The sequence below is a fragment of the Chelon labrosus genome, assembly GCF_963514085.1.
Source record: "Chelon labrosus genome assembly, chromosome: 21".
Classification (NCBI taxonomy): domain Eukaryota; kingdom Metazoa; phylum Chordata; class Actinopteri; order Mugiliformes; family Mugilidae; genus Chelon; species Chelon labrosus.
In genome coordinates, this window is record NC_140354.1 from 20062598 (window position 1) to 20090555 (window position 27958).

The 27958-nt window shown below is 47.1% G+C and overlaps 1 protein-coding gene across 5 annotated transcripts; it reads left to right on the plus strand.

Moving 5' to 3' along the window:
• Nucleotides 1-27878, plus strand: ep300b (EP300 lysine acetyltransferase b). 5 transcript variants are annotated; one of them, XM_084570327.1, is made up of 30 exons: nucleotides 1-726; nucleotides 2501-3111; nucleotides 3848-4030; nucleotides 6230-6524; nucleotides 7480-7593; nucleotides 7699-7941; nucleotides 8935-9040; nucleotides 9125-9250; nucleotides 9369-9486; nucleotides 9569-9716; nucleotides 9819-9896; nucleotides 10010-10095; nucleotides 10221-10376; nucleotides 10586-11116; nucleotides 11202-11447; nucleotides 11520-11718; nucleotides 13191-13342; nucleotides 15048-15287; nucleotides 15433-15521; nucleotides 17731-17841; nucleotides 20130-20186; nucleotides 20296-20373; nucleotides 20744-20811; nucleotides 21678-21828; nucleotides 22253-22513; nucleotides 22602-22767; nucleotides 22869-23039; nucleotides 23127-23288; nucleotides 23368-23649; nucleotides 23880-27878. In XM_084570327.1, exons 1-30 carry the CDS (start codon nucleotides 633-635, stop codon nucleotides 27240-27242), a joined length of 8685 nt encoding a protein of 2894 aa, XP_084426453.1. In that variant the 5' UTR covers nucleotides 1-632; the 3' UTR covers nucleotides 27243-27878. The 5 variants fall into 5 exon arrangements, with proteins under 5 accessions (XP_084426453.1, XP_084426455.1, XP_084426456.1 ...); XM_084570329.1 differs by having other exon boundaries at nucleotides 17761-17841; XM_084570330.1 differs by having other exon boundaries at nucleotides 13191-13309; nucleotides 17761-17841.
• Nucleotides 27879-27958: the final 80 nt, after the last annotated feature.

Genomic DNA, 27958 nt, shown 5'->3' on the forward strand with positions numbered 1-27958 from the left:
TTTTTCCCCGTGGAGGAGGTAGAGATGTGTGCTCAGGTGAGAGAGATTTTAAATGATCTCATAATATTAACTGTTGCATGAGAGAAAGTGGGGGGAGGAGAAGAGTTGTTGCTGAAGTTTTGGATCTCCTTTTTTCTTTTTCTTTTCTTCTTGCACAAGATCTGAACACATTTTTTTAAAAGGTTTTTTATTTTATTTTTCATCCGCCGACTATGGCGGAGAGGACTGAGTGCAGCAGCACCGAGGACGGATCCCGGGACAGGTTTTGTGTCGCAGAAGAAGAGGCTACATGAGGTTGTCAGAAGAGGGCCGCACACGCTTGCCTTTTTCGCCGACTCCACCTTCCCACCTCCTCCTGTTCAAATCTGCGAAGAAACAAAATCTCCGACAGGGGAGGAGGAGGGGGACTGATATCTGCAGAGAGGAATAAACCGAGAGAGAGAGAGAGCTGGAAAAAGAGTTCAACAGTGCTGTCCTCTCTCCCCTGCCGTCCCCCCCGAGCGGTGGGGGGAAACGATTGGAAAACCTTTCCTTTTTAAAGGGTTGCAGGATATATAAAAAAAAAAAACGGGGGATACGTTCGCCCTCCACCTTGGATTTACACACATTTTTCTTTTAATTCCGTCAAAAATATGGCCGATAATGTCCTGGAGTCCGGCCCGCCTTCAGCCAAGAGGCCCAAGCTGTCCTCACCAACTCTCTCCGTGTCTGCCAGTGATGGAAACGGTAAATATACTGCATGCATTACTTTATCTGGGTGAAACATAAACACGCTTTTGCTGTTAATGTGCTAATTACCCCCTCTTCTAACCCTGGAAGAATCCCCCTTCCTCTTCCCCTCCTCCTCCACCTCCTCCTCTTCATTGCTGAAGAAGTTGCACCACTCGATTTTAAAAAAAAAAATCCGAGCTGCTTCAAACATTACCACTTTTTTAAAAACGCGAATAAAGCCGTGTGTTGTGTTTTTTTTAAAAAGAGCTAACCCGAGAGTTTGGGTCGCTAAAGAGGAAACGTGATGTCGAGCTAGCCGCGGGAGCAACTTGTGTTTTGATGCGTTAGCCTCAACAGGCTAACTAGCTGCAACTCTTTAAGATCCACCTCCAAACAATGGAAGAGTCGAGTCACCCCAGTTTGCTTCAACTTCCCCGGCCACTTTATAAAGTTAATAAGTCATGTTGCGACGGCTCACATTCATTAAACGTCCCGTTTTACGGACATTTACCTGAAGTAAAGTCGAATTTCCCGAATTAGCTTAAAGAGAAAGTAGCTAAAAAAAACCGAGCGAGCTAGCTAACTAGCTAACCCCCCCACCGCCACCGGACCGGCTCAGCTGAGCTCGGTAGCAGGCTAGCAAAGAAAATAAAAGATGATTAGCTTCGTGTGTGTGGGGGGAAACTTTAGCGTAAACTCTAACCTTTAATGCTCTTTGAGAAAAAACACGTTTTGAGTGTTAAATGTCGTGTTTTTACACCGTGTTTGTAGCGAGCTGTTGTGCTCAAGCTAGCTATTGTTCCACTCTTCATTAAGTTTGGAGGCAGCGGCGCGACTGTAGGTGGAGATGTGTGTGTGTGTTTTTATCAAACTGCTGCGCCGTTTTTAGATAAATAAAATAAAAGCAAATCGGTGTTTTTTCACTTCCTGTAATGTGTTTTTGTTTGGCGGCTTTTAGCTTCTCGGTTGTGCCAGCGGTGTTAGCCTCAGAAGCCCATTCTTGTTCGCCCTCCATTGTCTGATTGAACCGTGACACTGCGCTGCAAATTTTTTTTTTTCCTTTTTTTTTTTTTTTGCTGTTCACTCTGCAGAAAAAAAACTTGAACTAAATGTGGATTTAAACGTTTTTGCAAGCGAATTCATGTGCACACGTTGCACAAGAATTACATTTCCTCCAGGTGCATGCTGTTGAAACTACACAGATTTAATGATCAGTGTATTTATTTGCTCTATCTGCATGTACAGCACAAATGCCACAAAAAAAGGCTTTAAAATTATGCACCGGTGAAGAGTAAAGACCACTAGGTCAGAAACTAAATTAATGAGAATCTCCAGCTTGATCTCCCTTTAATTTCCTTAATTAGCTGAGCTCCAAATGTGGCGAGAACAAGGAGTGAGGCTTAAAGTCGGGAAGGGACTTAGTGAGATGCCAATGTGCAGTTATCTGAAGAAAGACGGTTACGTTTTGGTTTAAAGAAATCTGCTTCCCGGTGCCAGTCGAGTTCCCTCCCGTTTCACGCTCTCATGTTGTGTAGCTGTAGCTCTAACACACACATCCAGCCTAGCCGCTGCAGTGTTTACCCCTCTGCGGCTTCTCACCATGTCCCCACTGCGTTCCCTCTTCATGTATGGCACCCCACCAAACCACGAGCTGATGCCCAGGAGAGAGGGCCCGCGAGAGGCGGCCACCGCTGCACCGGCTGTCTCGGCTCTAGATTAAGTCAATAAATGTCAACGAACTGAACGAGAGTTTCCTGGTTATTTATCTTTCTGTTCCCCCGTGCCCTAGATTTCGGTTCATTCTTCGATCTGGAGCACGACCTCCCGGATGAGCTCATCAGTTCTTCAGACCTGGGGCTGACCAACGGAGGGGACGCCAGCCAGCTCCACACCAGCCTTGGAGGGCTCGGTGTGGGAGTGGGAAGCCAGGATGCTGCTGCGAAACACAAACAGCTGTCTGAACTCTTACGCGCCGGAGCGTCGGCGCAGCAGGGCGGCCCCGCTTCCAATAACACACCATCCGGGGCTTCCATGGGGATGATGGGGGGCGTCACCCCCGGTGGACCTCAAGGCATGCCCCCCCAGGGCCAGCAGCAGCAGCAGCAGCCTGGATTAATGCAGCAGGTTGGAATGGTTGGAGGAGTGGAGGCGCTCAGTCGGGCAGCAGCCATGATGGGTGCCCAGAAGGGCAACACTGGACCGCAGCAGCAGGGGCTGATGGGGGGGCAGGTGGTGAACGGCTCGCCGAGAATGGGATACCCTGGAAGTGCAGGAATGGGTAGCAATAGTAATCTATTGGCAGAAACCCTACAGCAGCAGCAGCAGCAGCAGGGCGGTCAGCAAATGGGAGCCGGAGGTCAGGCGGGAATGAGGCCTCAGCAGCCCGGAGCACTGAGCAAGGTAGGTACACTGAGATCAGACAGAAACAGACGTCTAGAGGGTTTTAAAGCAGCTGTCGGAGGCCAAGTTTTATTATTTTAAGCAGTAGTGTATTCTTTTAAAGTTAAAATTAGTTGTTGTTCCATGTTATCGGCGAAAAAACGGATTGAAAATGTGGAGTAAGACTTTAAAAGTGTTTCAGAGTGATAACAACAAATAATCCAGAAGTATTTGGGATTTCCCTGACACCGCTCGCCTCCTCGTGTGTGTTTGTAAAATATCGACGGGTGTAAAAACTAGTTTAAAATAAATCAGGAAAGAGTTAATGAAGCAGGCGTGCAGCAGTTGCTCGTGTGAGACATCCCGGTTTCTGGGGTGCAGGTGCAGACGAGAGTGTGGTTATGTGTTGGACTCACAGCTGTGTCACAGTTCACTCTGTGGTATCGATGGTTAACCTCCTTGCTTGTCGATATCCCACATGATGGTTGAGATTTAGTTCTCAAGGTGTGAAATCTTTACAACAAACAACCGTTACATGGTTTAATCGAGGTGCGCATCTGAAGCCGTGCGAGGCGGCGGAATCAACTTTCTCAGAGGGAATAAACCATGAGACTGTTTTCAAATAGTCGTGGGTTTGATTTGCTGCCACTGAAATGAAGAATAGTTTAGCTAGGGGATAAAGTAGTTACAGTCCAAAGCTGGTTTCCAAGTCGGCCTGTTCGCTCGATTCCTAATCCTTTCCTCCGCTCTTCTCCAGATGAATATGATGGCCAACGCGGGCCCCTATGGCGGTCCGTACGGCCAGACGGCGGGCCAGGGGCTGCACGGAGCGGGGCTGGGCCCACAGCTCCAGAATAAGCCAGGTCTGCCCAACAGCATGGCCGCCCAGTTCAGCATGGACAAGAAGGTGTCGGCAGGTCAAGGAGGGATGCCTGGCATGGTAGGATTTTATAAATATTTCTGTTCCTTACGTCCAAAAAAAAACTAAAACAAGACGTTTCATCCAAGCCTTGTGGGGGAGCTGGGATTTCATTCAAATGCGTTTCGCAAAATAAAAGCCATACGGAAGATGAGAAACAAGAGTTAGAATATTAAAATATTGTGCCATATATCTCAGGAACCAATGACAACAACGTGAAATTGTTTAGAAACTGAAATATCTAGTAAAGCTAAAGCACCCAGCCCTAGTTTTATTATCTGAGGACGATGTCCACCTGGTTTGTTCCCCACCAGTCATTTAGACCCAAAGACCGGGATGAAACGTCTTAAATAAAACCTAACGAGTCCAGTTGCCTTCATTTTACCTTTTTTATTTTAATATAACGTGACCTGGATGACTGAAAACCTCAACAGAAATCTAAAGTCTAATCTCCTCCACCGCACATTAAACTCACATTTCAGCTTTTAAGGCAGAGTATTTCAGTCCTGCTTGACGTGTCGATACTTGTAGTCACTGGAGTTAAGTGAATTAGTGGATCAGCAGAATAAACTATCCTCGTTTCTCTGGGGGAAATTGTGCAACGACTTCTCAGTCACTAGTCACTCTGTGAGCAACGGTGAAACAACTGAGCTGCATTAAATGTAGTTGGTTGAAGAGAAGCTGCAGCTCTTCATCTAACGGCTCACTGTTGTAGCTGATCCTTCTCGTTCCATTACTCTCTAAAATATTTAAAACCGACCGTTGTGTGTGTGTTTCAGCCGTCGTCTGATGATGATTTATCATATCCAGGTATCTGTGTGTAGAGATTACATTAGCCGTAACCGAATATCTAGCATTTTTCTTCCCGGGAACGTGGCCTCCAACACCTAGTTGACCATTTGTTGGCCTCATGATTGGTCTTCTGACCCCCAACTAAAGTCCCCACTTCCCTTCTTACTGTCACAAGTTCGGACAAGCGATACCAAAGCGAGGATCCATTCCTGTTGGGGAAAAATGACGAAAACCTGTTGAGTCTTGAGGTAACCGATGAGCCAAGTTTTTCACGTTCTCAAAGAGTTTACGACTTTAATGCTCGGGCTAGACGAGCAGTAGCCATGTGGCGTGTTTCAACCGATAAAACCTCTACGTCAACTGGATAGTCTAATCATTTAGAGTCATTTTATTGTAAATAAACTCCACTAAACTGTTTAGTCATCTTCTTCGTTTCCAACCAAATGATCCGATTGGTCCGGTTGATCTTTGCTGGAGCAGAATCAGTTCCCAATGGAGAGACTCCAGACCAACTTTACCCCACAACAAAACTCATGTGTGCTGGGGAAGCTGGGCCGCCTCCTAGACCACTAAACCACTGTTAAAATTAAATATACTACTTAGAAAACGTTTAATGAAAAGGGATTATTATCTAGAGCTGGGTATTTCCTGATTTGATATCAGTTCATTTAGATATATTTCAGTTTCAAATCATTTTTACTTGGTTATGAGCGAGATTCTCACAAAATTTTTGGTATCTCCACAATATTTCCCTCAAGTTTCTCATCTTTCACGTGTCTTTAGTCCAGCTTTTCTCAGTCGTCATACTTTTTAAATCCAATCTGCGCTCGGGGCTGACGTTGCTCTAAGAGTTGGAGCTTCTGTCATGTTTTGGATCGTCCCCCACATGTTGACTAATGTCTTGGTTTTACCGGATTCAGCAGAAACTAGACTCTGGTGAGATTAAAGGGGAACTCCTGTTTTTTTTTTTTTTTTTTTACATCCTGGCATAAAATACGGTTGTTTACTCACCCATATAACGTTTGTGTAATTTGCTATGGTTCATCCACAACCTCGGGGGGGGAAAAAAATTGGTGAAAAGAACGCGTTTCGTGGCAGATGATGCGTAAGTTAGAGGCTGTGTTTCGGTGCCCCATTCACTCCCACTATATGGATATACGCAGATCTAAATATCTCCTGAAGGAATACAAATTACACAAAAGTTATATGGGTGAGTATACGACCATATTTTATGCCAGAAATAAGGTCCAGGTTGTAAAAAAACAGTAGTTCCCCTTTAAAAATTAATTGGAGGATTTTATGAATCGATGTTGGATCTTTCAAATCAAGATCAGTTCGATTCTTAAACAGATTTTTAAACCCAGTGTCGTTAGTGTCCCATCTGCTACCACATATCTCCCTGATCGTATTCTACCGTTGTCCCCCCAGCAGCAGCAGCCTGGATCGGTCGGCGGCGTCTCCGTCGGCGGAGCGGCAGCAGTGGGAGGTCCCCAGGTCGGACTCGGCGCCGTCGGGGCCGGACCCGGCTCGGCGCCCCCCACCGCGGACCCCGAGAAGCGGAAGCTGATTCAGCAGCAGCTGGTCCTCCTCCTCCACGCCCACAAGTGCCAGCGGAGGGAGCAGGCCAACGGGGAGGTGCGACAGTGCAACCTGCCTCACTGCCGCACCATGAAGAACGTGCTCAACCACATGACTCACTGCCAGGCTGGCAAGTCCTGCCAGGGTGAGTCTGAGGGATTATTGTGTTATAAGACTTGGTTTACATCAGAAACAGTAAGCAGTCTATAGGGAGTCTGTAGCAGGTCTGGGCTTTTTATGGCATTTCAGGTTTGGTTTTAAAGCCAGAAACAGAAAAAATTAACCTTTCGTTTCTTCTTTGGTCTAAAAACAAAAAAAGAGAAAGTTAATTTTCTTTCTACTAACGTGGTTTAAAAAGTAAAAGTGAAAAACCCTCGTGTTTTCCTTCGATGAAACAGGAAGTAGTCTTCAACATGAGGAATTTCCAGGTCTCTCTTTCTCAGACATGGATCATTATGTTCAGCACTAAATAAACCTGTTCCTTCTCCAGATTCACAAGGCGAACTCTCGGAGATGAATTCAGATGACAAATCTCGTGCCAGAAAGTCTAAAATTACATCTGAACATTGTCCCAAAGTCACGTCCCTGCTCCGTTTAGGCCGACACTGACTGATGGAAACTCCTTCTTCTTCTTTTTCTTTCACCTACAAGACCTTTCATATCAATCAAATAAGCTCTTTTTTTTTTCTTTCTTTTGTATTTTTCTAAAACCAAACCTTGAAATACCAGGAAGTACACAGACCGTAGCAGCTCTCTTAATCCAGCTTGGTTTTTCCTCCAGTTTTTATTCCTGTCATCTTGACTTATCTTCTCTTTAAGCCGCCTCGTCTCGACCGAGACTTCTCTCTTCTCTCGTCCAGTCTCCATCTGGACATAGTTTTATTATTCCTCTCAATGACTCACACAATAACTTGCTCTGTCTCTCCCTCCTTACTCTTTCTCCTTCTTTTTTTTTCTCTCGCTCTCATCCACGCCTCGTTATTCATTTCCCTCCTTCACCCTGTCACTATTTCTCACTTCAATCGCCCTCTCTCTCTCTCTTTCTGTGTCTCCGTCTCATTTTCACCTCTTCTTTTCTTTTCTGTTTCCTCCTCCTCCAGTGGCGCACTGTGCCTCATCCAGACAGATCATCTCTCATTGGAAGAACTGCACAAGACACGACTGTCCCGTTTGTCTGCCGCTGAAAAACGCCGGAGACAAGAGGAACCAGCAGTGTGAGTGTCCCTTCATGCTCGCTCGCGTCTCTAAATCAAAGTAAACCGTTTTAATTTCATGACGGTTTATTTATTTTATTGTGTTTTTTTTTTTTTCCCCCACAGCTCTAGTCAACACTGCAGGCGTTGGTTTGGTGAACGCTTTAGGTTCAGGTGTGCCGGGCGGACAGTCCAACGCTCCCAGCCTGAACCCCCCTAGCCAGATCGACCCCAGCTCCATAGAGAGGGCCTACGCCGCGCTCGGCCTCACTTACCAGGGCAACCAGATGCCCCAGCAGACGGCGCAGGGAAGCATGTCCAACCAGGGGCTACCGGGACAGGCTGGGATGAGGTCCCTAAACGCCATGGGTTAGTTCATCAATGTCACATTATCTTAATTTTTGGTATTTCAAGTTTGGTTTTAGACTTTTTTGGCGGCAGATGTGAAGCCGTTGACTTTCAGTGTGAACTAATATCTTTGGAGGTTGAACGCTAACATTAGTTCTAGAGATGCACTGAAAAGTTGTTGCACGCGTTGTTTCGGTGATAAAAAGTCCGAACTTTTTCGACCAAAAACATGAAAAATGCACTTTCGGGCCATTTTCAGCCGAAACTTTTTATCACCGAAACAACCGTAGCAATTTTCGTTTTTTCGGGCATAAATTTTCGTTGCGTCCCTAATTAGTTCTAATGATTTTAAGAAGTTAAAACCTAAAATAGACATCTAGTCTTGTCCTGGTGGTGGATTCATCAACATTAACAGCTGAGAAGTTCCCCTGGGTTCCTTTGGGACCTCTCAGCCTATTATGGAGTGATCTTTGTTGGTGGACCACTACTCCTGTGGAGGGGAACAGTCGTCTTCAATCTCCTCCATTTCATCTCAGTCGGTCTTGACTGTGGATTATTTGTGGATATCAAACTCTTCAGAGATGGTTTTCTAACCTTTTCCAGCCTGACGAGCAACAGCAACTCTTTCTCCTTCGTCCGTTGCCGTCATACGCTTCCAACAAGCATGTGTTGGGAAAATCAGACTGAGACTAATCCCTGATTTGTTTAAAACTAAACCAGGAACTGAACCACACCTGAGTCTTGTTACGTCGATAGAAACACTTCTAAACAGACGGACTCTAAACTGGTCTTGAAATTAACCTCTAATCCTGGAGGTGCACCTCACTGATATGTAATATTGGCTCATTTTCCTGAGTCAGTGAATGCACAAGCGTAATATTTCTGTTACCTGGGTTCTCTCTCTCTACTTTCAGGATGTTTTGAGTTATTTCTATGCAGAAATGTAGAAAACTGTGCGTCACCGTATGCAGACGACGTGCTCCTTTATTTTAACAAATCTTATCTCTGTTTCAGGAGGAGGCTCGATGGGTGTGAACGGTGGGGTGGGGGTCCAGGGCCCCAACCAACAGTCCAGCCTGTTGCCAGACGCCTTATTGCACAACAGCATGACTGCACAGAGGTCGGTCTGCTTTTCATCGGTCACAGACTGAGTCGGGGTTATTCTTATAGAGGTTTAGGTATTAAACTCCTTCTCTTCCCTCAGTTTGATGAGCGACAGTGTGAACCTGGGCTCCATGCCCACGGCAACTCCTCCTTCTGCTGCAGGCATGAGGAAATCCTGGCACGAAGACATCACGCAAGACCTCCGCAACCACCTCGTCCACAAGCTGTGAGTCGGTTTGTTTTCTAATAGGACGCACAATTTCCAATCTTGGCGTCTCCATTACTGGGTATTTAATTATAACTTTGTGCGTGTGCGTGCGTGGGGGTTTTTGGTGTGTGAGCAGCGTGCAGGCCATCTTCCCCACTCCTGACCCGGCAGCGCTGAAGGATCGGCGGATGGAGAACCTGGTGGCGTACGCTCGAAAAGTAGAAGGGGACATGTACGAGTCCGCCAACAGTAGGGTAAGAAACGCGTTGATAAATGTGGCACGAGCGTCGGCTTTCGTTTGTGTTGTAACGTCCTCCTCCTGCCGTCACCCTTCAGGCCGAGTACTACCACCTGCTGGCGGAGAAGATCTACAAAATCCAGAAGGAGCTGGAGGAGAAGAGGAGGACGCGGCTGCAGAAGCAGGGCATGATGCCTGGACAGCCGGGCTTGCCTCCCTCCGGCCTCCCACCGGGGCCTCCTCCCAGTAAGTAAACACTTCTACACCACCACTGCTGTAAAACAAACACGTAATATAGAAACTAGAATACAGGAGAAAGGATCAAATGTGATTTCTTGTAACTCATAGACGGTCCTCACGCTGATCCGACCATGGTCAGACCGGCTGCACCCAATCAGATGGGGAACAGGATGCAGAACCCTGCAGGTGGGTCTTTATAGAGAGGCTTGTTGAGCAAAATGGATTTTAAATAACACTGAAATGTGAAGTCTCTGTGATTGACGGCTTTGTATTTATATTTATTTTTTGTCAACTTTCAGGAATGAGCCAGTTTGGGCAGTTGGGGATGCAGTCGATGGGTCAGAGGTCGACGCCGCCTCTTCCTCTTAATCCTCCAATGAACCAGGTCAGTACCACGGCCTTTATGTTGTAGGTCGGAAGTAGCACTAAATCTTCTCTCGATGAAAACTCAAACCTTGGCCGAACTAACTCCTCGCACGTCCCTCATCGTTTTCGTTTCGTTGTCTCCAGATGGGGATGGGACAAGCGGTGAGGATGGGTCAGCCCAACGCCACGCAGCTACAGAACCAGTACCTTCCTCCGGGCCAGTTCCCCGGCTCCAGTCCTGGTCTCGGTTCCGGTCCCGTTGGCATGAACCAGCCAGGAGCGCCGACCGCCGGGCCGCCGGTAAGAGAGAAACGGAACCGGGCAACTTTTGTAAAAGCAGAAAACTTATTATATTTAGAGTTGGTTCTGGAGTAGAGAACACAAAGTACGAGCTACCCTCTCTGTTCTACATTTAAGATCAGATTTTCAAAATACCTTTATCTGGACGTCCTTAAACAGAAGTATCTTTACCGTCCTAATTACAAATACGTCCTGTGTGTCTCCTGTAGCAAAACCAGATGTCGACGCCTCCTTCCCTCCCGGTCAGCAGCCCTGCAGCTCAGTCCGCCTCCTCTGTCCCGGGCCCCGGCGCCCCTGGAGGCTCCATGAACTCGGCCGCTAACGCCGGCGGCGCTGGGCCTCTGTCCAACCTGCCTCCATCCGCCACCCAGCCCAACTCCTTCCCGCACTGCCCGCCCATCCGAACAAACTCGCCGTCGCCGGCACGCAGCTTGACGCCTCAGCCGCATCAGACGCCGCCGACGTTACCGCGCTCGCAGACGCCGCAGCCGCAGACCCCCGGGACGCCCCAGCTGCCCCCTCCGCCGCACCCCCAGCAGCAACAAGCCTCACAACAACAACAACAGCAGCAGCAGCAGCAGCAGCAGCAGCAGTCGTCGTCGGGGCAGGCGGTGAACTCTGAGAAAGCCAATCAGCATCAACAGCTCGGGGGCGTCCCTTCTTCGGGCCCCCATTCGAACCAGGCGTCATCGGTGCCGACGCCGAATGCTCACGTGCCGTTACAGCGACCGCAGACGCCGGTGAGTGTTTTAAACTCCCTCTGTACCTGTGATCCGTTACGTCGTCTCCAAACCTCGCTGCATCTCTACATATTTTTTCTTGTAGATGTCTCCGAAGCCTCCTCTGACGGCGGACGGCCACGTTTCCTCTCCGGCCTCGGTCGCCAGCAGCATGAATCCCAACTCCCAGCTCGCCCCCGCCACAGAGGGTCCCGCCTCCAGCCAGGAAGACGGCAAAATGGAGGTGAAGAAGCAGGAGGATGATGAAGACGAAGGAGCTGAGAGCCAAGGGGAAGGCAAGGGGAAGATGGGGAAGGGTCAGTCTGACGTGAAGACGGAGGAGAAGCCAGAGGTGAGGTCGTCTGAAATGATTCGTTACTCAGTAGGTCGGTCCAGACACCAACACGGGACTGCTGCCTTTCAGATCAAGAAGGAGAAGCTATCGGGAGACGGGTGTAAAGGCGAGCCCATGGAGACGTCCTCGTCCTCTGTGTCGACGGTGTCGGTAGCGACGAGTGAAGACAAGAAGCCCGAGGTGAAGAAGGAGCCCAAAGAGGAAGAGGAGGGTTCAGGGTCGGCGGGCAACAGCAGCTCCCCAGCCAGCGCTCAGAGCAAGAAGAAAAGTAAGTACAGAGTCTCCGCTGGTTTTAACCGCCGCCGTTTTCTGCACAATGGCGCCGGTGTTCGCTCGTCACTGGAAGCACTTGAAGCACAGGACGGCCTTTAAACGGCCGTAAAGTGGTTTGTTCAATGTTCCGCTGAAGATTTAACTTGTGAGCGGTCTAGAAAATCTAAAATAAAGAAAGCTGTTGTATGTTCGTGTTCATTAGCTGTGAAGCTTTTAACTTTATTTCAGATTCAAGAATTAATTATCAGATTAAAAACTGTTCAACAGAAAAGAAAAGCCCGTTGTCCGACCAAGTACTCATTTGTGTAGTCATGGATACCGACTTCTAATACAAGTGCTCAACAATAACACACACACGCACACACACACACGCACACACACACACACACATAGAGGCATGTATCTTGTTTTAAAGGGTCTTTATTCTGGACCTGAAGGTCTTCAGGAAGGAGTAGGTTAAGATAGAAGGTTTAAAAGGTTTACTACCGATACTACTACTAGTACTACTACTTGGCCTTGTTTTAATATTCGTTTTCTTATTTTGATGGTGGCTACAAAAGCTTCTTTCTCTTCTCACCTCCTTCTTCTTCTCACTTTCTACCTTTTCTTACGTTCTTCTACTTCTTTTCTTCTTCTGCTTCCCTTCTCCTCCATCTTCTTCCCTTCTTCTTCTTCACCTTCTCCATCTTCTTCGTCTTTTTACCTTCTTCTCCTTCTTCCCTTCTTCTTACCCTCTTCTGCTTCTTCTTACCTTCTTTTTCTTCTTCTTCTTCCCTTCTCCTCCGTCTTCTTCCCTTTTCCTTCTCTTCTTCTTTCCTTCTTCTTCCCCTTTTCACCTTCTTCTTCTTCCCTTCTCCTTCTCTTATTCTTCCCTTCTCCTCCATCTTCTTCATCTTCTTTCCTTCTTCTTCTTACCTTCACCTTCTTACTACCTTCTTCTACTTCCTCTTACTTCTTCTCACCTTCTATCCTTTCTTACCTTCTCCTACTTCTTCTTCCCTCTTGTTCGTCTTCTTCTTGCCTTCTTGTTCTCACTTTCTTCTTCTTCCTTTTCCTTCTTCCCTTGTTCTTTTCCTTCTTCTTGCCTTCTCACTTTCTTCTTCTTCTTCTTCTTCTTCTTCCCTTTTTCTTCTTCTTACCGTCTCCTTCTTCTTCCCTTCTTACCTTCTTCTTCTTCTTACCTCCATCCTCTTCTTTATCTTAGGGTGCATTACCTCCACCTGCTGCTACCACCTTTCCTTTGGTTACATATTGTAACCCTGGTTTCTATGAGTACAGAAGAGAACGTCTCCGTAACATGAAGTGACAGTGGTTGCAGTTGCATCTGAGCTGCTACTTCAGTTTATATCCAGATATGCTGCACCCCCCCCCCCCCCCCCCACTGATACTGGTATCTGTATCCGGGCTGGTAGCTGGTGTCAAACAAATGGTGTCAACTATTTTATTTTTCTTCTTCTTCTTTTCCAGTCTTTAAGCCGGAGGAGCTGCGCCAGGCTCTGATGCCCACCCTGGAGGCGTTGTACCGGCAGGACCCTGAGTCCCTTCCCTTCCGTCAGCCGGTGGACCCCCAGTTACTGGGAATACCCGTACGTATTCGAACTAGTAACAAAACTAACCTGGTAAGGGACTGCACTGGCTGCCATTTTGCTTCCACTCCTCTGAAAACTTAGCCCTTTTTATTTATTTGTTTGTTTTATTATTTTATTTTATTTATCTAGTTTTCATCTTTTAAATATTTCTTTTTGTTCCATGTTCGATAACTTCATTCTTAATTTGCTGTTTTCGTTGACTTTTGTCACACTGCATGACAGAAGACGATTTTAAAGTGTGTGTGTGTCTCATTTGTAAATCAAAGCAATGACTCTTATGAACAAAAGCAAATCGGACGTATTGAAAACATCCCATAATCCAAACACCCATCCACGGCCTAATTAATATCACACACATATACAAAGGTAGGACACATCCTGCAGTTCATGAGCCAGTTGCTTTCATTTATCACTTTATTTTGTTTTTGCTTTTTTGACATTTTAGAGTTTTAATCATGTTTTCTTTTTCTTTTTGTTTTTTTTAAATCATTGTAGTATTCCATTGCTAGCTTTCTAGTTCAGTTCCTCACCAGTAGTAGTGTGACAGTGTCCAGGTGGGCAGTGTGTAGAGGTGGGACGAGACCTTTTTATTTTATTTTTATTTACTTATGCATCCAAATGAGGATGAAACTTATATTTTATGTTTTTTAAAAACCTCAAACCGGTGGGATTTATTATTATTTATAAGCCTGAATCTGATCTCGTCAGGTTAATACGCAGCTCCACTCAAAAGACGAGGGTCTGTTTCCTTGCTCTTGTTGCCATGGTGACACCGAGATGGACCCTTCTCTTTGAAATTCACCTTTTTTTTTAATTTTTTATATATATATATATTATTTTTTTTTGTAGTTGAAAGCCTTTTTTTCTTTTCCACGCCCTCATCTCGGCTCCTTTCTCAAACGACGCTTTAGTTTGAGGAACGAAGCTGAGAGCTGGAGACGCGGAACAGGAGAAAAATTAATTAATTTATTAATAAAAATGGGAAAAGAGTCCGTCCCTCTTACATTCGCGTCACCTCGGCACTGTCGGCTTTAACTCCCGCCACCACGTTGCCACTCACGCTGCTGGCGTTGTTAATGCCGTGTTGCTTATAAACGGTAGATCTCTTGTCTGTTGCCTGTTGCTTTTGCCACTGCTCTGTTCTTCTTGGTTTTGCACCCTGATCTCCACCACCTAGACCTAGACCTAGACCCGGGCCTGGGAGGTTTTCTTTCAGACCTCGGCATAAAAAAAAATTCTCCCAGCTCTGCGGCTAAATAATAATAATAATGATAACAACAATCAGATTGTCTGGGCTGCTTCAGTTTGCAGTAGTTTCTAAACCAGCATCAGGGGGTCGGACGGACTTGTGGCGGTCTCCTGGCCCCCGTTCACAAACAGGACCTTTTTTTTAATTTTATTATTTTAAGTGTAGGGTGCAAAGCAGAGAGCTGGAGGGCAGAAGTTGTCATGTCTCTCTGTTTGCACGCGAACCTTCTTCTCTGCAGCGCTCAACAACATTGTCCCCCTGCACCCTCTTCTCTCCCATCTCTGGTCCCGCCTGGTCGACGCCCTCATCGCACACGATGCCAACAACAACGACGACGACGACTTCCACCTTCCTTCCTGTCTCTCTCAACTCCTTCTTCTCCTCCTCCTTCCTCCTCTTCCTTCGGGTGATCAACCCCTCTTCTCTCCCTCCTCCTCTGAACTCCACCCCTCTAATCTTGGACGGCGCCCCCCTCTCCCACACCAGGACTACTTCGACATCGTGAAGAACCCCATGGACCTGTCGACCATCAAGCGGAAGCTGGACACGGGGCAGTACCAGGAGCCGTGGCAGTACGTGGACGACATCTGGCTGATGTTCAACAACGCCTGGCTCTACAACCGGAAGACGTCCCGCGTCTACAAGTACTGCTCCAAGCTGGCCGAGGTGTTTGAGGCGGAGATCGACCCCGTCATGCAGGGCCTGGGGTACTGCTGTGGGAGGAAGGTGAGCCAGAACCGGGCGATGGGTTTTAATTAGGTGTAGAAATCCAAACCTAAAGCTACAGCCGTTAGCCAGTTAGCTTAGGACAAAGACTGGAGACTGAGCTCATTCATCTGCGTAAACCACTTTCTTCTCGTCTCTGTTCCAGTACGAGTTTTCCCCCCAAACTCTTTGCTGCTACGGAAAACAATTATGCACCATCCAACGCGACGCTGCTTATTTTAGCTACCAGAACAGGTAAGATCTGTCGATGCACATTCAAACAGCACCCCCCCCACGATGTACAGTGAGATCAGATACGTCTGTGTTTTTATATATTCTGCACATTGATTTGTACTTCCTGTAGCTTAGCATCAATCAATCAATCACAGAGGAGTTATAATTTGGCCTCAAATGGTTACCCACCCTGGCACCATCTCACACCTCCACAGTCACCGTTTAGTTTTTTTTGTTTTTATAAATTTCACCATGTTGTCGTTCATAAAGTGGGCTCCCGTCTTCGTTATCTGTTTGCACCGTTGGCCCCGTTCAGACCTCACCTTAACATCCGATCGTAACTGACCTGCTTAAAGTACCGATGTGAACGCTGATCCGATCTCGGGCCCACATGTGGAGGCGGTCTGGGACACGTTTGAAGTCCTTCCTTTGGTAGTGTGAACACACAGTGAGTCCCGGGTCACATTAAAGACCACCTGCTCAACAGGGCGGATCAACTCATTCACTCAACGACTATTAGAGACGATCATGAGAGCCTTTTAAAAGATTTTGTCCTTAGGAACTGTAACTAAATTATGAATAAATCTAAATTAGAATGAATTAATATGAGTGTATAAGAAGCCAAGTGGAGTTAAGTGACGTATGTCTTGAATAATGACCCGGACAGAGATTAATGTCTCTGTTTCAAACAGCGCAACAGTAAAAGTACCGTGTTTGGGAGGGTCCAGGGTTCAGTTATAATCTGATCTGTGTCTTTTAAATAACTAACGTCAGGGTGGAGATCGATAAATACATAACCTGTGTACTTTCAGTGAGAGGGAGAGAGAGAGAGAGACTTTACAGCTTGTTCCAAAATACACGGATCAGCCACAACATTATGACCACTGACAGGAGAAGTGAATAACATTTAAACCATCTTGTGACGATTCAACGTTCTGCTGGGAAACTTCTGGACCTGTCATTCATTGGTGTGGATGTTACTTAGACATGTAGCACCCACCTAGACCAGACCAGGGACCCCCACCCCATAGCAATGACACTCCTTGATGGCAGCAGGATGCAGCCACAAAAACACTTTAGGAACACCTAAAAACAACATGAAGAACAGCACAAGGTGTTGACCTGTCCTCCAAATTTACTAGATCCCAAACTGATCAAGTATCTGTGGGATGATCCACAGAGGCCCCTCCCCTCAAAAAGCCCCCCCACTAACAACATCCTGTTGCCAGACACCACAGGACACCCTGATCGGTGTACGTTCATGGTTCTGAAACGGCAGTAGGTAGAGATTCGTTGGAGACAGTGTTTTTCTGCTCTTTAAATGATGTCGCTGGTTATTTACAGACAAGCTGAGATCGGATCCCAAGTTCTGGCTCTTTAATTCCAGGTGTGATCACGGCTACTTAAAGCTGGTCACTTGTGATCACACTGACCATGACGGATGTTACTTAAAGGTCTGAACGGGGGGCTTTGCTTCCCCTCTTGAGTAAATCTGCACGGAGAATAAACGACTGCTCGTATTTTCTGGTATTTACTAGCAGAGTGTGGAGTGGCGAAGAAAGGCTCCCACTTTATAAATGCACATGAAGGATGATGGGTCCCTGTTGCTTTACCATTTTATTTATTTTATTTTTATTTTTTTTCCTCATCCAACCTTTTCATGTTTGGAGATTCCTCACTGCCCTCCTCCTCCTCAGCTCCTAGTGGTCTCATGTTGCTGTAATGTTGTTATTGTTTACCACTGGACGTCTGACGCTAATCTTTGCTTTGCCTTGGCTCTCTGTCCTCTGTTGGTTGTTGTTCACATCCTGCCCCCCCCCCCCTCCCCTCATCCTCTGTCCCTCCATTGTCTTCGTCTGACCTGTAACGATTTATTTCACGCTTTTTTAATATTCATTTCCCCATGTCCCTCCCCCTTCCCTTCCCTTCTCCCTCCCCCCCTCCCTCTCTCCTTCCTTTTTTTTAACGCTTGTGATGTCTGCATTGGCCTGCTTTGGTGTGACCAATCATCCACTACGAAAATTTGCGCGCAAAATCAAAACACCCGCCCACACAAAAACCCTGCATCACGATTGGCTGCTGGCGACGACCTACCTTGCCCTCTGCCTCCTCCTCCTCCTCCTGTGTGTGCGCCCCCTGGCCTGCCCTGCCCCGCCCCGCCCTGCCCTGATTGGCGGCTGCTTCTTCGTGCCCTCTCTGTGATTGGCTGTGCTGATGACGAACGGTGTAGTTCACCAAAATATGGGCTTCTTGCTGACAGGTACCACTTCTGTGAGAAGTGTTTCAACGAAATCCAAGGCGAGAGTGTGTCCCTGGGGGATGACCCCTCTCAGCCTCAGACGTGAGTATCATCGCATCTTAACTTCCTCTACTTCCTCTTCATGCACAACACACAACAGCTTGTATGTAAATAAACGTTTTGAAGGCGATATGACCTTAAATAAACTATTAAGGAAGCTCTTCTTTCTAGCTCTTCTTCTTCTACTAACTCTTGTACTTATAACTCTAATTCTTCTTTTCTTCTAACTCTTCTTACTCTTCATCTCACTTTTTTTCTTCATCTAACTCTTCTTCTAACTCTTCTTACTCTTCATCTAACTCTTCATCTAACTCTTCGTATTCCAACTCTTGTAACTCTTCGTCTCACTCTTCATCTTCCTCTTCTAACTCTTCTTACTCTTTATCTAACTTTTCTTCTTCATCTATCTCTTCATCTAAATTTTCTCACTCTTTGGCTCACTCTTCATCTTCCTCTTCTAACTCTTCTTACTCTTCGTCTAACTTTTCTTCTTCACCTACATCTTATCACTCTTCTTACTCTTGTAACTCTCGTCTCACTCTTCATCTGACTCTTCCTCTTCTGACTCTTCTTACTCTTCATCTCACTTTTCTTCTTCATCTAACTCTTCTTACTCTTCATCTAACTCTGTCTTCTAGCTCTTCTAACTTTTCGTCTCACTCTTCATCTAACTCTTACTCTTCGTCTTAACTTTTCTTCTTCATCTGACTCTTCATCTAAATCTTATCACTCTTCTTACTCTTCATCTAACTTTTCTTCTAACTCTTCTTACTCTTCTAACTTTTCTTCTTCATCTGACTCTTCTTCTAACTCTTCGGTTCACTCTTTATCTAACTCTTACTCTTCGTCTTAACTTTTCTTCTTCATCTAACTCTTCATCTAAATCTTATCACTCTTCTTACTCTTCATCTAACTTTTCTTCTAACTTTTCTTCTTCTTCATCTGACTCTTCTTCTAACTCTTCGGTTCACTCTTTATCTAACTCTTCATCTAACTCTTCATCTAAACCTTATCACTCTTCTTCATCTAACTTCTTCTTCTAACTCTTCTTACTCTTCTAACTTTTCTTCTTCATCTGACTCTTCATCTAACTCTTCGGTTCACTCTTCATCTAACTCTTCTTCTTCTAACTCTTCTTACTCTTCATCTAACCTTTCTTCTTCTTCGTCTAACTCTTCTTCTTACGCTTCTTCTAACTCTTCTTCTGAGATTTTTGGCAGCTTTAATGCCAGTCATTCGCAATTAAAACAGAAGAACAAACGGAACCTAATAAGAACATTCAATATTCCCGTTTAAGTAGCCTTTTAGGTTAGCAATCTTTATTTTCACAGCTAACATCCAGCTGATATCACCATATTCAAAATATATTTTATGGAGGACCTAAAGTGCCAAAATCAAAATTAATAATTAATTTAGTACATGGAGAAAAAAATATTAAGTTATAATGCAGCAAATATAACAATAGAGAGCTAAAGCTAAGAGATCCTCAAACAATTCTTGTCCAGATAAACATTTCTTACTTTAAGCATTAAAAGACAGATGTTATAAAAGCACATTTTTTGGCCGTAACGAGATGATATTTAACTTCCAGTCTTCTGGTTAGAAAACTTGCCTTGTTTGACAGAAGCTCATAACAGCTTATTTAACGTCTCAACATAGCTATATATTATGGAGGAGCAGATGTGAAAATATTAAAAAAAATAATACATTTTATTCAGTAAAGACACTAAATGCACCAAAAAATAGATTTAATATTATTTGTGACATAAATTGATAATTTCCTTCTATATATATTTAACTTCTGTTCATTTCCCTGTACATCTACATTCTCATTTAGATTTTAAGTGTATTTATGTATTTACTGATGGGTTTATATTATATTCCCTTAACTTCTAGTATTCTCCTTTTTATTTGCCTTTAAATAGTTTTAAAGTTTGAAACATCACCTTTTCCCAGGATCTGATGAATATTTTTACTTAATTAAATAATTTTAACGACTTAATTTACTCTTCCAGAGAATAATCTTAATTTATAATGACACTAATTGGTTAGTTGATCTGATTTTATGGACTAAACTGTTAATGAATTGTGATAATTGTCGTTTAAGGAGCGTTTAGTTTGTGGTTAACTGATATAAGAGCAGCTCAGACAAGATCATGAATAGCTTCCTCTCTTATTGATTTCTCTTCTACAGTGAAAAGCTGAACATAATGGCCGTGCGGTGGTAAAATAACGAGCCGATTGGCACGTGTTGAACGTCTATTTTTCTGACGGTCTCCAGAGAAATTGCATCGATTACAGCGGTTTTATTGTCCGATGTTTCCCCTCAGGTCCATCAATAAAGACCAGTTCCAGCGGAAGAAGAACGACACCCTCGACCCTGAGCTGTACGTGTCCCACTTCACTCGTTGCTTCCAGATCTATATTCCTCGTAGTTGTTCCGTCTCGTTATTAACTCCGGACGTCGTCTCTGCCTTTTGTCTTCTCTCCGCTCAGACTTGTGGAATGTACCGACTGCGGTCGTAAAATGCACCAGATCTGTGTCCTGCATAATGATACCATATGGCCTTCAGGGTGAGCCAGCATGTACACTCTACACTCTCTGTTTGCGTGACGAGGTCTAGGAAAATAAATCTGTGATCCTTGAAATCAGTAAAAGTGCTGGACTGAATACACACACACTTCTATTTAAGACTTCATGTTTTTTTAAATCTTGAGCAAATTTCTCCAAAGTTTGATCTTCCTTCTTGTGTGGCCTGCTCGTAATTAAAAGACGTAAGCAGAGTCATTACGGTTGTTTACATAAAGGACGGCCGACATGAAAAGGCCCAAGTTACGTCTTGATTGAAGCCACTTAGTCACTGTCTTCTGTGCTTATTGTGACAGAGCTGCTGCTAACCTGCACATTTTCTAACCGTTTATTATTTCCTCCTCTTTATTGCAGCTTTGTGTGCGACAACTGCCTCAAAAAGGCGAATAAGACGCGGAAAGAGAACAAATACGCAGCCAAGAGTGAGTGGAATAACGCTGAGCTGTCGTTTTCATGCGTGTGTTTTACAGTCCCGCCTCCCTTCTTCCCTTTGTGTTTACATCCTGCCCTCAGATCCACATTTATATGTAAATTTATATCAAAATCTACGAAAATTAGACACGAACAAAGACCACAAATGAGCGTATTTCGGGAGGAAAGGCAATGACTGGCAGCAAACAAGCAGTAGGGATGGGAATTGATTTGATTTTATCAATTCTGCTCATCAATCCAATTCTCGATCAGTTCCTAAACAATAAATTAATTGTATAACGTGGGAAATAAAACACAAATTAAGCTTATAATCGGGGATGCTATGACTCGTGATACTCATTGATGACGTTGAATACGTACAAAAGCCCGAACCTAAACATGCAAAGAGAGGAAATTCATTAATCAAGAGACCCCGACTCATGCAGTAACTGCCAAAATCCCAAAAGAAGTAAGAAGTAGTAGTAGTAGTAGTAGCAGTAGTAGTAGCCGAACGCTTAATAAAACTGGAACCACTAGTCGCCGTAGCTGAATTTGAGAACGAGAAGTGTCAAAATGAAAAGTTATTCAGTAGATTTGGTAAAGTACCATTAAATCCTCCAAGAGAAACATCAAAACAAGAAATATTTCTTAATTTAACACAACATTTATCAGGTTTGACGGATGTTTTTTACAGCAACATATTCACAGAATCTGGGGTTACAACAAGTAACCAACGTCTAGTAGTCTGATGAACAGGGATTGTGCTGTTTTGGTTAAATTTTTACTTGGACTTTCTCCAGTAATACCTTTTTTTCTTTAACGTGGAGCTCTGTCTCCAGACATTAAAACTACTAACCAGTGCCATATTTACTCGTAGGGCTTCCTCAGACCAAGCTGGGGAACTATTTGGAGAGCAGGGTGAACGACTACCTCAAGCGGCAGTGCCACACCGATGCCGGGGAGGTCACCATCCGCGTGGTCCACGTCTCGGATAAGGTGGTCGAGGTCAAGCCGGGCATGAAGTCCAGGTGAGCGGTCGAATACTGACGCCGATGTACGTTTTGGGTTGGGAATGAAAGACATTTATGATGATGGAGTTCTGATCACGTTTGATAGTTGTCACTTAGGGATGTTTTACAGCAACATATTCATAGAATCAGGGGTTACAGTAAGTAACCAACGTCAGAGATGTTTCTTCAAACTGGTGGGACGACGCTTTAAAATGCAGATTCCCTCAACTAGGGATGTTATCCTGATACCAGTCAGGACGTATCAGTACTAGTAATGGTGCCGGTATCTACAGTCACTGGCCAGTTCATTAGGTACACTAGTTAATGCATTCTTATATGACAGTCCTGCATTAAATCCTTTGTACTTCGGTTAAAGTGACCAAAGATACCAATCCCAGGTTGGAGAATTCGGTTTCATTCAGCTGTTCATTTATTCTTCCAGGTTTGTGGACAGCGGAGAGATGGCCGAGTCTTTCCCGTACAGGATGAAAGCCCTGTTCGCGTTCGAGGACATCGACGGCGCGGACGTCTGTTTCTTCGGCATGCACGTCCAAGAGTACGGCGCCGACTGCCCGCCTCCCAACCAGAGACGAGTTTACATATCCTACCTGGACAGCGTGCACTTCTTCAAACCTCGACACCTCAGGACCGTCGTGTACCACGAGATCCTGCTCGGCTACCTGGAGTATGTCAAAAGGCTGGGGTAAGAGAACGATTAAGACTTTCTCAAACTTAAAAAACCTGGAAACCTGCTTCATGTTTCTCAATAATTACAACTCTTCCTGTCTCAGGTATACAACGGGTCACATCTGGGCTTGTCCTCCCAGTGAAGGGGACGATTACATCTTCCATTGTCACCCAATGGACCAGAAGATCCCGAAGCCCAAACGCCTGCAGGAGTGGTACAAAAAGATGCTGGACAAGGCCGTCTCTGAGCGAATAGTCCATGATTACAAGGTGAGACGATGTGTTCTTTGAGAAAACAGCAACTAAATATGTGGGAATTTATAGTAATAATCATAATAATCACTCTCCTTCCCTCTGCTTTGTCTCTTTAGGATATCTTCAAGCAAGCGACGGAGGACCGGCTGACCAGTGCCAAGGAGCTGCCGTACTTTGAGGGCGACTTCTGGCCCAACGTACTGGAGGAGAGTATCAAGGAGCTGGAGCAGGAGGAGGAGGAGGAGAGGAAGCGGGAGGAGAACAGCACCTCCAACGAGAGCACAGATGTGAGTAGTAGAACAAGACATGAATCATCTTCATTGGCTTCCTGTGTTGAAGCTGACGTTAAAATTAAATAAATAAATCGTTCACAGGCCACAAAGGGAGACAGCAAAAATGCCAAAAAGAAGAACAACAAAAAAACGAGCAAGAACAAGAGCAGCCTGAGCCGAGCCAACAAGAAGAAACCCGGGATGCCCAACGTGTCCAATGATCTGTCCCAAAAGCTCTACGCTACCATGGAGAAGCATAAGGAGGTAAGCACTGGAGCAGTAGATCTATTAACTAAAAACCTCTTTAAAAGCTTCTTGATATAAACAAACGTCTCATCCTCAGGTCTTCTTCGTCATCCGCCTCATCGCCGGCCCCACCGCCAACTCGCTGCCCCCCATCACGGACCCGGACCCCCTGATGGCGTGCGACCTGATGGACGGCCGCGACGCCTTTCTGACTCTGGCCAGGGACAAGCACTTGGAGTTCAGCTCGCTCAGGAGGTCCAAGTGGAGCTCCATGTGTATGCTGGTGGAGCTCCACAACCAGAGCCAGGACCGCTTCGTCTACACCTGCAATGAGTGTAAACACCACGTGGAGACGCGCTACCACTGCACCGTCTGCGAGGTGAGCGCCAGATGATTGTTGATTGTTGATTTAGACTTAGGAACCAGGAAGACTAAGATTAAAGCATCATTAGTTGAACAAAAGACCACTTTAGTCAGGGCATGTTGGTGGTCGGTACAGATGAGAAGCCAAAACAAGACGAGGTGCATGTACAACGTTTATGAAACCGATGTTTAGAGGCTTATTCCCATAGATTCATATTTATGTTCCCATTCCTCTTCCTTCTCCAGGACTACGACTTGTGCATCACCTGCTACAACACTAAACGCCACGAGCACAAGATGGACAAACTGGGGCTTGGCCTGGATGATGACAGCAACAACCAGGCGGCGGCGGCCACCCAGAGCCCCGGCGACTCCCGCCGCCTCAGCATCCAGCGCTGCATCCAGTCGCTGGTCCACGCGTGCCAGTGCCGAAACGCCAACTGCTCCCTGCCGTCCTGCCAGAAGATGAAGCGCGTCGTCCAGCACACGAAGGGCTGCAAGCGCAAGACGAACGGCGGCTGTCCCATCTGCAAGCAGCTCATCGCGTTGTGCTGCTACCACGCCAAGCACTGTCAGGAGAACAAGTGCCCCGTCCCGTTCTGTCTGAACATCAAGCAAAAGCTCCGGCAGCAGCAGCTGCAGCACAGACTCCAGCAAGCCCAAATGTTGAGGAGGAGGATGGCCAGCATGCAGAGGGTCGGGCAGGCAGCCGGAGGGCCACCGGGCGGACCTGTTGTTGGACTTCCATCACCAGGAAACAACGGCACCACGGCACCCAGTACGCCGACATCAGTTGGAACCCAACCCCCAACTCCCCAGACTCCGACTCAGATCATGCCTCAAGTCCAACAGCAGGGAATGGGTCCTGGTCCTGGAGTGCAGCAGCAGCAGCAACAACAACAACAGCAGCAGCAGCAGCAGCAACAACAGCAACAAGTAGGAATGCCGCCTCAACATGCTCTTCATCACCAGTTCCAGCAGATGGCAGGTGGAGGAGGTGGGGCAGGAGGGATGATGAACTCTCCGCAGCATCATCAGCAGCAGCAGATGCATCCTCAGGTGCAGCAGCAGCAGCAGCAGCAGCAAGGTGGAGCAGGGACCAACCCTCAGCAACAACAACACCCCAACAACTTGCCTCCATACGCTGGCAGACAACAGGCGTCCTCTCCAATGCACCCGTCCCAGGGTAAACCAGTGCTTGGCTCCGCTACGCCTCCCCATCAGCAGCCTGGTGGGCCTGTTATGGCTGGGAACGTGGGGCCCCAGCAACCTCACAACCAGCAGCAGGGGCAACCTTCCCTTCCACAGCAGCAGCCGTCCTCTGGCCCGCCGCCGGCAGCAGTAGAAATAGCGATGAAGATTCAGCAGGTGGCCGATGCCCAGAGGAAGATGGCCCTGCAGAGACAAGCCGCCCAGGCAGCAGGCCTCATCCCTCCTCACCACCAACAGGGTCAAGGTCAGCAGATGAGTATGGGACACCCAGGGGCAGTAGGGATGGTCGGGCCGCAGGGCATGGCTCAGCAGAACCAAGCGGTAGCTGCAGCTCGGGCGCACATGGATCAGCAGCAGGGCGCTCCTCCAGGGATGATGGTCGGCCCTGGTGGTCCGATGCAGCAGCAACAACAGCAGCAGCAGCAGCAGCAACCGCCTCAACAAGGCAATCTGCCGCCGGGCCAGCTACCTCCTCAGGTGCAGCATCAGCAGCAGAGGATGGGCGCTCCTCTCCAGAACCCGCAACAACAACAGCAGTGGGCCGGCCAGGGGATGCCGCCCCAGCAGAGACAAGCGATGGTGAACCAAATGGGCCACTCGGCCATGATGGCAGCTCAACACCATCAGCAGCAGCAGCAGCAGCAGCAACAGCAACAGCAGCAACACCAACAACAACAAGTCCAGGGCCACGCTGCCTTGATGAATATGGTACAACAGCAGCAGCAGCAAGGTGCTAGTGGCGGGGTCCCAGGTGGAGCTGTTCCTGGAGCTGCTGGGGTTCCTGGTGTAGGTGCCGCTGGTGGGAACATCCCTCAAGCAGCGCTCCAGGATCTGCTGCGGACTCTCCGTTCACCGAGCTCCCCTCTCCAGCAGCAGCAAGTCCTCAACATCTTGCGGTCGAATCCGCAGCTCATGGCGGCTTTCATCAAGCAGAGGGCCTCAAAATACAAAGGCGGGCAGGGGGGCCCTGGCGGACCAGTAGGCGTCCCGGGAGGGCCCGGTCCCGCGGGCGGTCCTGTCGGGAATGTCGTTGCGGGAGGTGGCCCTCAGGTGAACATGAGCGCTGCTGGCCCCGGACAGCCAGGCATGCACATGGGGGGTCAGGGAGGCACGGGCGTGAACATCACCACTATGGCTCAGCTGCAGCAGGTGCAGCAGCAACAGCAGCAACTACAGCAGCAACAGCAGCTACAACAACAACAACAGCAGCAGCTTCAGCAACAACAACAGCAACAGCAACAGAGGCCGATGCTCACTGGTTTACAGCAGCAGCAGGTGGCAGTTCTCCAACAGCAACAACAACAACAGCAGCAACAACAGCAGCAGCAGCAGCAACAAGGAGTAGGAAGAGGAATGCCGGGTCAGGGGCCACAGATGGGGAATCTGAACGGACCCCAGTTTAGAGAGTTGCTCATGAGGCGACATCTTCAGCAACAGCAGCAACAACAACAGCAGCAACAGCAAATGGGAGTGAATCACGGTCAGTTCCAGCAGCCGCAGCCTCCACAGGGGCAGGGATTCATGGGACAACCCGGGATGCAGCCTCCCACAGTGGGACAGGGTCCACCTGGGGGTCCACCCCTTGGCCCTCAGCAACCTGGTGGCCCCCCTGTCCAGCCGGGGCAAGGTTACCCCGGATCAGTGGCCCAGCAGCAGGCCACAGCTGCGCTCCAACAGAGGCTCCAGCACCAGCACCACCTCCAGATGCAGCAGCAGCAGCAGCAGCAGCAGCAGCAGAACACCATGGCTGGATTGCCAGGGGGTGACGCAGGACCAGGTGGAGGGGCCGTAGGAGGCCCCCAACAGCCACCTCAGGGCCCCCAACCCCCTCCAAGCGGCGCATCTTCATCTCAGGCTCTGCTCCAGCAGGCACTCCATCAGAGGCTCCTCCAGCAGCAGCAGCAACATCTGGGCCCCGGCGGCTCACCGGCCCAACACAGCAACCCCATGAGCCCCCAGCAGCCTCAGCAGATGGCCCCGTCCCCGCACCCCCACCTGCAGGGCCAGTCGATGCAAACGTCGCTGGCAAACCAGGTGCGGTCCCCGCAGCCGTCGCCGAGGCCCCAGTCGCAGCCGCCGCACTCCAGCCCGTCGCCCCGCATGCAGCCTCAGCCCTCGCCCCATCACATCTCGCCGCAGATGCAGACGGGTTCTCCGCACCCGAGTCATCTGAACCAGCACCACCCGGGAATGGTGGTCCCTCCACAGCAGCAGCAGCAGCAACAGGCAACGTCGCAGCAGCAGCAGCAGCAGAACGCTATGGAGCAGTTTGGGTCGGACCAGAGCGCCATGCTGTCTCAGCTGAGCGGCATGGCGGGTCTACACGGGCCGGGGGGCAACAGTCAGGACCCGATGGGGCAGAATATGAATCACAACGCTTTAGATCACATCATCTAGATCTTCTTCTTGGGTTTTTTTTTTTTGTTTTTTAAAGTGTCGGTGATTCTTTCGCACAAACTGCACTCACCCAGGACAGTGTTATTGTTATTACTTAGCCTTTCTTTTTTTTTTTTTTTTTTTTTTTATACTATTATTAAATGTTATTTAAAATGTTCTCAATAAAGATGCATTGAACTGAACTTCCTATGGGAGATGAACAATAAATCAAGAAGCAGTCGTTTAAATGAATTAGAATAAATGAATTGTAAGTTATTGCTGTTAATATATATTATTTTTTTTATTTTTTATTTTTTTTTTGCCAATTGTGGACAAAGACACCCACCACCACCACCACCCCACCCTAAACACCACCCCCTCACCCCCTCACCACCCCCAGCTCCACCTCTTACAGAGTATGATATTTTCGGGGGATTAAATAAGAAGTACTTGCCTTTTTTCTTTTTCTTTTTTTTTTTTTTTAAAATAAATGTTTTTAAGATTTTAAACGATTAAAGAGAACGATTTAATGCAAATATTTTTTTTTTTTTGTTGCTTCACAGCATTCAGTCTGTGATGTGGTTTATTATTATTATTTTTCATGCATATCTTCCTTTTTTTTCTGTTTTTTAAATGCTTTATTTATTGTTTTTTCTTTGTGGGGTGCGGCGGGGCGGGTTGGCGGGATGGTGGGATGGCGGGACGGGGCGGGGTGGGGGGGGTGTATTCTGTACCCT

What these genes read in the sequence shown, in the direction of transcription:
- ep300b (XM_084570327.1), top strand. Translation starts at nt 633, where the DNA reads ATGGCCGATAATGTCCTGGAGTCCGGCCCGCCTTCAGCCAAGAGGCCC. An exon ending in AGACGGAGGAGAAGCCAGAG is followed by an intron (nt 11,448 to 11,519) that starts GTGAGGTCGTCT and finishes GCTGCCTTTCAG; the next exon opens with ATCAAGAAGGAGAAGCTATC. An exon ending in GAATAGTCCATGATTACAAG is followed by an intron (nt 22,768 to 22,868) that starts GTGAGACGATGT and finishes TTGTCTCTTTAG; the next exon opens with GATATCTTCAAGCAAGCGAC.